A 10136-nucleotide genomic window follows, 5' to 3' on the forward strand; every position below is an offset into this window, starting at 1 on the left:
CACACACACACACACACACATACACTCACACACACACACACACACACATATTTAAAGTCTTAGATTTAGATTCATATATATACGCACATATGTAATCAATAAATAATAAAAAAAAAAAATAAATAAATAAAATATATATATATAATTTATTTTAATATATGTCAATTATATTTAAATGTTATATTTATTTGCAATATTTAGTCATGTTTATATTTATAACATTTTTAATTACAATAAACCTTGAGAATACACTATCTAGTACCATTATTCGGTGTCTAAACAGACAAATTAGTCAGACCCAAGGTAAAAAATCTCCAATAATGGAAAGCCTGTAGTCAATCAGTCAGCCTTGAGTGGCACATACAGTGGATGTAAAATAAGATCGATGATTACAATGAATGGACATCTTATATAAAAGATTTGCTACAGAATGCAATAACAAGGCACTACTATGCCACTGAACGACAAGCAGCCCGCCAGAACGCTCATAACTGCGGTGTATCATTCACTAGCACTACATCACGATCCACTATAAACAACAGACAGACAGCGCTCACCGAAAACATGCTCCATCCATTCATCTATGGCTCTGCTACGGAGACAGGGTGGAGAAACGCGTCCATGAGAAATTAACGACAGAAAACACCGGACAGTTGCCTAAATCTGCCTCCTGTTCACTCGCGCTCGAGCTCTGTCAACCGCGCACGCACGCACGCACACACGCAAACAAACGACCGTTTTGCGGAAGCTTACAGCGCAAAACAACAAGCAGTGAAGAAACATATATTTGGTTATATTATGCTATATATCATATAATAGTATTCAATTATTAATAGGCATATAAATATATTTAATATTTTAATATCACCGTTAATACACTAGTCTAGGTTTACTGTTGTTATATATAAGTAACAAATCCTGACGTTAAATAATACAAAAAAGTGAAATTCACTATAAAAAAATAAAATATAACATTTACTGTATACAACATTAATGGTATCGTTAAATGCTAGAATATTAATTCCAACGTAATGGGACTACTGGGAACGTATTTCAATACTTTTTTGGTTTTGTGTAAAAATAGAACTGTGTAGATTTATTACATTTATAACAACAAATAACTTCCTCTATCTGAGATTAAATTAATTAGTATGTTTAAGTGAAATTAATTATGTACTTTTATTTGTGTTCAGCAGGCTATAATGAGTGTTGTTAATGCTTGATAATAACCAACGCAGCAGCTTTGAGGGAAATGCAATGGCGACACCTTCTGGACGATTCTGGCGGCATGATATTAACTCATGTTTGCTTGGTGTACGCGCGTGCAACGTTCTTAACGTATGTACTACACTGAAAACATGCATGGAGGGCTATAAAATCATAATTATTCTAAATAAAGATTTATGACAGGTCCAAATTGCGAGTGTCGAACAGTAACGTCAAAACCGAGCAGAACCAGGAAAACAAACCGCAGCAGCTCTACTGTTACTGTACACTGCCATACACTGACAGCGGCGAGAGTTACAGGTCTGTCACCGACATCGCTTTGACTCTGGTAAGACCTGATCTCACTCCAATTCTGTGTTTAATATGTGTCAGAAACAAGGATTTGCTGTTATATCGTGCATAAGGAAATTATATACACGCAGCTCTCTATTTGCATTTTGACTACACATGTAGCCTACTGTACACAGCAAACTGTAAATGTAAATATAATGATCGCAGAAGTCAAACGTGTTATATAGTCACCTGCATTTCCATGCTTATATGTTATTGTTGGGGATATGAATCAAGAAGGGGTGTGTAGTCGTTGACAATACAATGTCATTCTTTACAACTAAGTTAGCTAGCTAGACAGCATTTTTGGGCATTTGCCCTCAGAAACGGCTGTTTTGACCTGCTCACTAAATTATTGGACACAGTGATGTTCAAAATGCCTAGAAAGGTTGTTCACCAGGTTTTGAGGCAAAAAACTACAAATGAAAAAAAAAATGCTGCCTAGGTAGACTGTGAGACCACAATGATGCCCAAAATGTTGTCTAGGTAGGCAGCTCAATAGGTTTTGCGCCACATCCTCATAAAATTGCAGGGTATCATGACTCATCTTTAGTTTAACTGTCAGATGTGTTGTGTAGGCATGATAGAAAGTAATATGTTTTTGACTGTGTACCACCGTGTTTGAGGACTCTCTCTCAACACACAGAGGACAGTTCTGAAAAGAAAAAGGTGAGTAGATACATGCAAGCCCTAAGATTTCTAAATTTAGCCTATTATTTTCATTCTTTACATTTTTTTTTTAAGATTAAAGTACATTTGCAGTTTGACTATTTCAAGTACGCAGTTGCCTTGAGATGACTTGAGATTTAAAAAATGGCTTTTGAGAACCTGTCATCACAACCCTGCTAAAGTTAAGACCTTTATAATTTTATATGTACAGAGGTACATATTTATGTATATATCCATGGCCACAAATTAATACATTGTATTAAATAACTCATGATAATATTTGTTTTTATATCTGTTCACATGTCATGTACAGGGCTTATATTTATGTGCTGTCTTTGATGAATATGCTCACTCTTTTTTTAAACTATACAAGAGTTCATGATTATTGTTTATTTTTTTATTTAATACATTTCTTTGACATGGCAGCTTGTTCGTCTGTGCTTGTTTTGCTGTTGGAACATTTTATCCTACAATTCAAAATTGTTTCTTGCAGTTGAGTTTATATCTCACAATTGTGACTTTTTTTCTCAGAATTCTAAAATGACGCATCTCAGAATTGCAAAATATAAACTCATAATTGCCAGATATAAACTCAGAATTGTAAGATATACTATACTAGTATAGAAAAGAGTCTATTGAAAATACAAGTCCTTTGAAATTGCTGGGAAATTTTGTGGCGTCAGTAATGTTGCGTAATAGGATATTGCACATTATATTGAACAATGAAGGTGTGTCATTATAAAATAGTCAAACTCAGAATTGTAAGATATAGGCTAAACTCAGAATTGTGAGATATAGGCTAAACTCAGAATTGTGAGATATAGGCTAAACTCAGAATTGCGATATGTAAACTCCATAGCAGAAAGTGTAATCATATAAAAATATATATTTTTAACATAAATGTATCTATATCCATTCTTTATTATGCACTGTGGTCGTTGCAAAGATTATTTTTGGCTATAACTTGTTTACATATTTCCCTTCTCTGGTTTCCTTACAGAATCACACACCATGGCAGGCCAACTACCCCCACCGCTGCTGCTGTCCAGGCAGTGCTGCAGAGTCTTCTCTGTCATTAACTCACAAATTCACACCAGCTCTGGGCTGGCCGCTAAGGACCACTACAAAGTTCTCGTGCTCGGTGGTGGGAGCGGTGGCATAACGATGGCCGCACGTATGAAAAGAAAGGTCGGCGCGCAAAGCGTGGCCATCGTGGAGCCTAGTGAGGTATGCTGCAGCAGAGCATTTATAGCTGAACTGCCCCTTTAAGAGACCCCTATTGTGCCTGGCTGTTCTTGAGGCGTCACGCACGTCACATGCTGGGATTCAGGTTTAACAAGTTCCTGTTTAGTGTTCACTGAAGGGACATGTACAATAACTGTTCAAATGTTTTGGGGTCTGAATGATCATGTGACACTAAAGACTGTAGTAATAGCTGCTAAAAATTCAGCTTTGAATCACAGAAATAAATTACATTTTAAAATATATTAAAATAGAAAGCAGTTATTTTAAATTGTAATAATATCTTATAATATTACTGTTTTTACTGTACGTTTAATAAATAAATGCAGCCTGGGTGAGCATGAGAGACGTCTTTCAGAAATATTAAAAAATCTTACGGACCCCAAACTTTTGAATTTTTGAGGTACATTATTTAAAAACCTTTGCACTGTTTCCTCAATGTTCAACATTACATCGAATGCACTTTTGAGTCCAGGTGCATTACTATCAGCCGATATGGACGTTAGTTGGTGCAGGGGCCAAAAGTGTCGCATCTTCTGTACGATCAACAGTGAGTGTGATTCCATCAGGGGTGACATGGGTCAAGTCCAAAGTGGCAGAATTTGATCCTAAGAACAACACTGTCCACACAGACTCTGGGAAAAAGGTATTTAGGTTGATAGTTAGCAATTAATGTGTCTCAGGGTGTCATGTGTTGTGAAAGAGTAGTGCTTTTCTGCATAGCATTAGTATTGAAAAGAGTCTATTGAAAAGAGAAATCCTTTGAAATTGCTGGGAAATTTTGTGGCGTCAGTAATGTTGCGTAATAGGATATTGCTCATTATATTGAACAATGAAGGTGTGTCATTATAAAATAGTCATTGCTGATATGAAGCAACATGAACATGTTGCAGAATTTGAAGGAACATCATGTTATTATTGTTAAATTGCCACATGATCTGGAACGCTCACTTTAATCAAACTTAACCCAGCTTTAGTATTTTTTATCATGTAACTGTTAACTTCTTTTCTTCTCTCAGATTTCCTACGATTATCTGATTGTAGCTCTTGGCCTTGAGCTGCATTATGAAAAGGTATGTTATGAATGTCATTAATAGACTAAACCTTAACTGTATGTAGTGAATGCTTTGACTGGGAGAAGCATTTTTGGCTCCTGTAGTTTTATTATTAACACAGCTTGGGTGTGGTGTTATTGCCGCATCAGTCCAGAGGAAGTGTCCAATCTGAATGTACACTCTTAAAAATAAAGGTGCTTCAAAAGGTTCTTCACAGCGATGCCATAGAACAGGGCTGCCCAAACTCGGTCCTGGAGGGCCGGTGTCCTGCAGAGTTTAGCTCCAACTTGCCTCAACACACCTGCCTTTAAGTTTCTATCTATCAGACTTGATAACAAAGTTCAAGTTAAATAACATTTAAAACTTTATTCTTTATGGTCATACCTGACATGACACTACATGCAAAGAAATATTTAACAGTATCTGTTTTCAAAGAGTGAAATGTGGAACAAGATAACTGAATGACAGTTTTCTGTCACTTTGGTGCATTTCTCAAATCAGAAATGAAATTCTCAAAACTACTTGTTCAACCTCCATATCATCTAGTCACTTGTGCACATCATACGTGCACGTTTCTCTTTCTTTTGAACAAGTTGCGATTGCTTTGGTACATTCATGCAACTGATTATGTACATTTGTCTGCGGTTTCCTACATTATCGGTTGTTATTGTCATGTTGCTCAAAATCTATTATATAGTTCTCTGTGCAATAGTCTTACCCCTCAAAACATCTATTCATTAGTTCATCGTATAAGTCATTCAATACAAAATTATTAATCTAGTTGTCATAAACTGTCAAGCATATTTTCTACACTTTTCTAATAGACGTTTTGTAAATTCGCCATGAACTGTGCAAGTGAATCTTGACTTTCACTAATGAAGAGAATGTAGATCAACCAATGACAAACCAGTTCTCTGAAATAGCTCAAAGGTGCATCTCATGAACCTTCAATTGGAAAGCATATATCAGTGTTTCTCAACCCTGGTCCTGGGCGCCCCCCAGCACTGCACATTTTGTGTGTCTCCCTAATCAAACACACCTGATTCAACTCATTAGCTCATTAAAAGAAACTCCAGGACCTGAAATGGGTGTCAGATAAGGGAGACATACAAAATGTGCAGTGTTGGGGGGGCGCTCAGGACCAGGGTTGAGAAACACTGGCATATATAGACAGAGGACAACACAAGAGTTACAAATTCTGACAATGGAGTTTCTAATTGTGTATTTTCGCCTTTGTGCCCAGTTTTCTTTTTCTTTTCTGTATCACAATGACATTGTGATGTGTGTGTGTTTTGTCAGACCACTAGTAAAAGTGTAACTATTCAGTCTCTTTCAATCAATATTCCACATACAGTACTTTTGAAATGGATATATGGCATACAGAAGTGCAGCCTTTTACAGTAACTGTCATCCAAACTGTTGCCATAGTTTACAGCAGGTAATAATAACAGAGTGCAGTGTTATATTGACAACATGACTAAGCATTTTGACTGTCTTGTTTGTGAACAATGACACAAGGACTTTTCATTCTGATGGCACTGATATGTTTATTGACATAAATATTTACTTTTTGAGAGATGAACTAAAGATTTTGACTAAGTTACAGGCTTTTGCAGGTAATCCATTGTGTGGTGCTGTTTGTACGAATTGTTTTGAGAAATGCACATACTTCATTGCAAATATTAAGGATGCACCAAAGTGACTGAGAAAAACTGTAATAAAAACCAAAGTTAAAAATGATCCTGACTTAACAATTTCTTGTGTGAGGTTTGATGAGATTTTCTTCTCAAAGTTGTCAATCTAATTGATTTCATTCTGCTGATTACAGATCAAGGGCCTGCCTGAAGGGTTCGAACATCCCAAAATCGGTTCAAACTACTCTGTGAAAACAGTGGAAAAGACATGGAATGCCTTGAAGAACTTTAAGGAGGGCAATGCTTTGTTCACCTTCCCAAACACTCCCGTCAAATGTGGAGGAGCTCCTCAGAAAATCATGTACCTCTCTGATGCCTTCCTGAGAAAGGTTCATTCTTAATCTTTGAAATCCCCCAAAATTTGTTACAATCATGATTTTATGTATAAATATACTGTAATATGTACATAAATAATCACCTTTTATTTATACACTTACAAAAATATAATGTTGTTACTATATTTTTGGACATGTATGATAGTAAAACCATGATTCTTGGACAAATACCATGATAAAACCATGTTTTTGGCCATATATCATGGTGACACCAAGTATTTTGGACATGTATCATGACAATACTGTGTACTGTGGACACGAACAAGTGGTAATACCATGGTAATACCATGTTTTTTAGCCATATATCATGGTAACACCATTTATTTTGTACATATGCGTACCATGGTAATACCTACATTTTGTGGACTGAAATCAATGTTTTTGAGAAACAAAGGTAATAACCAGAAACAAAGGTAATAACGTTTTTTTGGGCATATGTCATGGTAACACCATGTATTTTGGACATGTACTATGGTAATACCATATTTTATACATTAAAAGAGTAATACCATGTTTTTGGTCACATATCATGGAAAAACAAAATACCATGGTAATACCATATTTTGTGGACGGAAATAAAGGTAATACCATGTTTTGGCCATATATCATGGTAACACCAATGTATTTTGTATAATGGCAATACCATGTTTTGTTCACATGAACAAGGGTAATTGCATGTTAATTGGGCATATATCATGGTAAAACCATGTTTTTGTTTGTGTACCATGGTAATACCATGAAATTACTCAAAGTAGCTTGGAGTACCATGTAAATACCATGGTGAATATGGTAATCATTCAGTACCAAAATATTAACATAGTACTGCCACAGTACATTTACAACTCAATAATACTGAAAAGAAATGACAATATTTTTTAAACAATGTTATTTTTTAAATTTTTTTTAGACAGGAAAAAGGTCCAAAGCCAACATTATTTATAACACCCCCTTACCAAAGCTGTTTGGGGTCAAGAAATACGCTGATGCCTTGTGGGAGATTGTGAAGAAGCGGGACCTTAACATAAACCTCAGGCACAACCTCATCGAGGTCAGGGCCGACAAACAGGAAGCCGTTTTTGAGAATCTGGACAAACCTGGGGAGACAGAGGTTTACAAGGTAGCCGTTGTTAAATTACACAAAAACATCTTTAGTTCTGTTAAGCAGTAGTTTGAGTGTCTCACGTACCCTTCGTGTTGGTCATAGTATGAGATGATCCACGTCACCCCTCCGATGGGACCTCCTGCAGTGCTGAAAGGCTCCTCGCTGGACGATGCGGCCGGCTGGCTGGATGTAAATAAGAACACTCTTCAGCATAAGACTTACGCCAATGTATTTGGTATCGGAGACTGCACCAATCTACCCACGGCCAAAACAGCAGCAGCTGTAGGTAAAACACTGAAAAAACGTTAGGTTACTTGTGTAACCCCGGTTCTCTGAGAACAGAGCGAGGTATCTCACTATGGGAAACGCCCCAGGCGTGATAGACTATGGAAGCACTAACTACACCACGTCTGTCCGAAGGACGGACCAATCACAGCTCATGACAAGGAGCCCACCCCCTCCCTATATATATGGCTGGGATCCCCGAAAACGGTATTCTAAGCACGCTCTTCCCCCGTGTTATGTGAGTAGGGAAGCTTGGTGAGATACCTAGCTCTGTTCTCAGAGAACCGGGGTTACGCAAGTAACCTAACGTTCTCTTTCAAACAATCGCTCGGTATCTCACTATGGGAATGATATAGCCAACTCCCGAAATGCATGCTTTCCGAAGCCGCCGAACAGACCCGGCAAGAACGAAAGATAACCTTTCAATTCTCCAAAGAGCCAACATTGAGAACTGCATGAGCCATAGAAGGCGCAGTGACATCCAGACGGTAAAATCTGATAAATGTATGAGGGGAAGCCCAGCTTGCCGCTACACAAATATCTCCTACCGAAATCACCGAAATCCATGCCCAAGAGGTAGCCATACCCCTTGTTGAATGAGCCCTTAAGCCCGCTGGGGAATGAAGGGAATGAAGTGTATAGGCCAATTCAATCGCCTCCACCATCCAATGGGAAAGGCGCTGTGAGGAGATCGGCTTACCCTTACATTGAGTGGCCCATGAAACGAATAACTGATCATTCTTCCTGAACGATCGTGTCTTGTTTACATAATAGCGTTACGCTTGTACAGGACACAAAGTGTGCAATTTCCGCTCCTCCTCCGAAGAAAAAGGAGGGGGTAAAAGGCACGCAACTCCAAAGCAGAGCAGTTATAAGCTGAATCACTGACTTTGGGAACGAAAGCCGGGTTAGGCAGCAACGTAACCTTGCGGTCATCCGGACTAAAATCCAGACATGCCCGATGAACCGACAAAGCGTGTAACTCACACACTCGCTTAGCTGAGACTAAAGCAAGTAGTAAGACCGTTTTCAAAGATAGGAGCTTAATATGAACACTCTCCAGAGGTTCAAACGGGGCCTGAGTTAAAGCATTCAAGACCATGGACGAATCCCATGACGGGACCAGCGCTTCGACACTGGTCTCAAATGCTTCACCCCCTTCATAAAACGGCATATAAGAGGGTGCTGACCCACTGAAACTCCTTAGAATCCTACATGACAAGCAGAAATAGCAGCCAGGTAAACTTTAATAGTAGAGAAAGCTCTCCCATTGTTCAGTAAGCTTTGCAAAAAGTAGAGAACATCACTCACTGCATACTGAAAAGGAAAAACTAATTTACTAGTGCATCAGTCCTCAAACACCCGCCATTTAAGATCATACAGCGAGCACGTTGATGGAGCTCTAGCACTCTGGATTGTGTTTATAACTTCCTGGGGAAGCCCAAGTGCATTTAGATTTAACCATTCACGGGCCAGACCCAAAGATGGATTCTTTCCGGGTGGGGATAAAATATCTGTCCCCCCGCTTGTGACAGCAGGTCCCGGCGCAATGGGAGCGGCCAGGGCTCTCCCCGAAGGAGCTGGACAATCTCTGCCAGCCACAGTCTCCCCGGCCAACGAGGAGCTATCAGAAGGAGAGATAATCCATTTTCTTTACTCTTTCTAGGGTGGGAGAAATTAGACTCAGCAGTGGGAATGCATATAGCAACACGTTCGGCCATGGGTGTGCCAGCGCATCCACACCCAACGGCGCATTTTCATCCCTGAGGGAGAACTACAGCTGACATTTTGCATTTGCCTGCGACAGATCTATGGCGGCCCTGCTGTACATTTCCCAAATTTGATTCACCACCTGCGGGTGGAGTACCCATTCTCCGTATAAGGGGTTTCTCCTTGACAGGAGATCTGCCCCAACATTCAGGACTCCCGGGACGTGCATCACGCGCAGTGAGCTGAAGTGCGCAGTGCTCCAGACAATCAGCCTGCATGCTAGATTGTGCAGTTGCAACGAATGCGTTCCCCCTTGGCGACTGATATCCGCCGCCACCACCGTCATGTTGTCTGTCCTGACTAGAACATGAAATCCTTCCAAGAATGGGAGAAAATGCTTCAGTGCCAGAAAAACTGCCATCAACTCCAACATGTTTATGTGAAGTTTGCGAAGCTGGGGCGTCCAACGACCGTTTACCGATCTGCC

At 39.1% G+C, this 10136-nt stretch overlaps 2 protein-coding genes across 6 annotated transcripts in view; one reads left to right on the top strand and one right to left on the bottom strand.

The window, feature by feature from the left end:
• LOC107712521 (probable phospholipid-transporting ATPase IM) overlaps positions 1-685 on the bottom strand; it is a 32749-nt gene extending 32064 nt beyond the window's left edge. For both annotated transcript variants that reach the window (XM_016517805.1, XM_016517804.1), the window contains exon 1: positions 558-685. In XM_016517805.1, the coding sequence (XP_016373291.1) occupies positions 558-577 (20 nt within the window). In that variant the 5' untranslated portion in view covers positions 578-685. The remainder of the gene's footprint in view (positions 1-557) is intronic.
• Positions 686-1466: 781 nt separating this feature from the next.
• Positions 1467-10136, top strand: part of LOC107712522 (sulfide:quinone oxidoreductase, mitochondrial-like) — an 18884-nt gene continuing 10214 nt past the window's right edge. Inside the window, exons 1-7 of one of the 4 annotated variants that reach the window (XM_016517810.1) lie at positions 1467-1555; positions 3227-3453; positions 3944-4114; positions 4488-4541; positions 6352-6546; positions 7460-7669; positions 7757-7940. In XM_016517810.1, the coding sequence (XP_016373296.1) occupies positions 3238-3453; positions 3944-4114; positions 4488-4541; positions 6352-6546; positions 7460-7669; positions 7757-7940 (1030 nt within the window). In that variant the 5' untranslated portion in view covers positions 1467-1555; positions 3227-3237. Of the gene's footprint in view, positions 1556-2127; positions 2227-3226; positions 3454-3943; positions 4115-4487; positions 4542-6351; positions 6547-7459; positions 7670-7756; positions 7941-10136 lie in introns of those variants that run through there. The other 3 variants (XM_016517809.1, XM_016517812.1, XM_016517811.1) reach the window with 3 other exon arrangements.

Source organism: Sinocyclocheilus rhinocerous, unplaced genomic scaffold (genome assembly GCF_001515625.1).
Source record: "Sinocyclocheilus rhinocerous isolate Xijiao unplaced genomic scaffold, SAMN03320098_v1.1 scaffold1259, whole genome shotgun sequence".
Lineage (NCBI taxonomy): Eukaryota > Metazoa > Chordata > Actinopteri > Cypriniformes > Cyprinidae > Sinocyclocheilus > Sinocyclocheilus rhinocerous.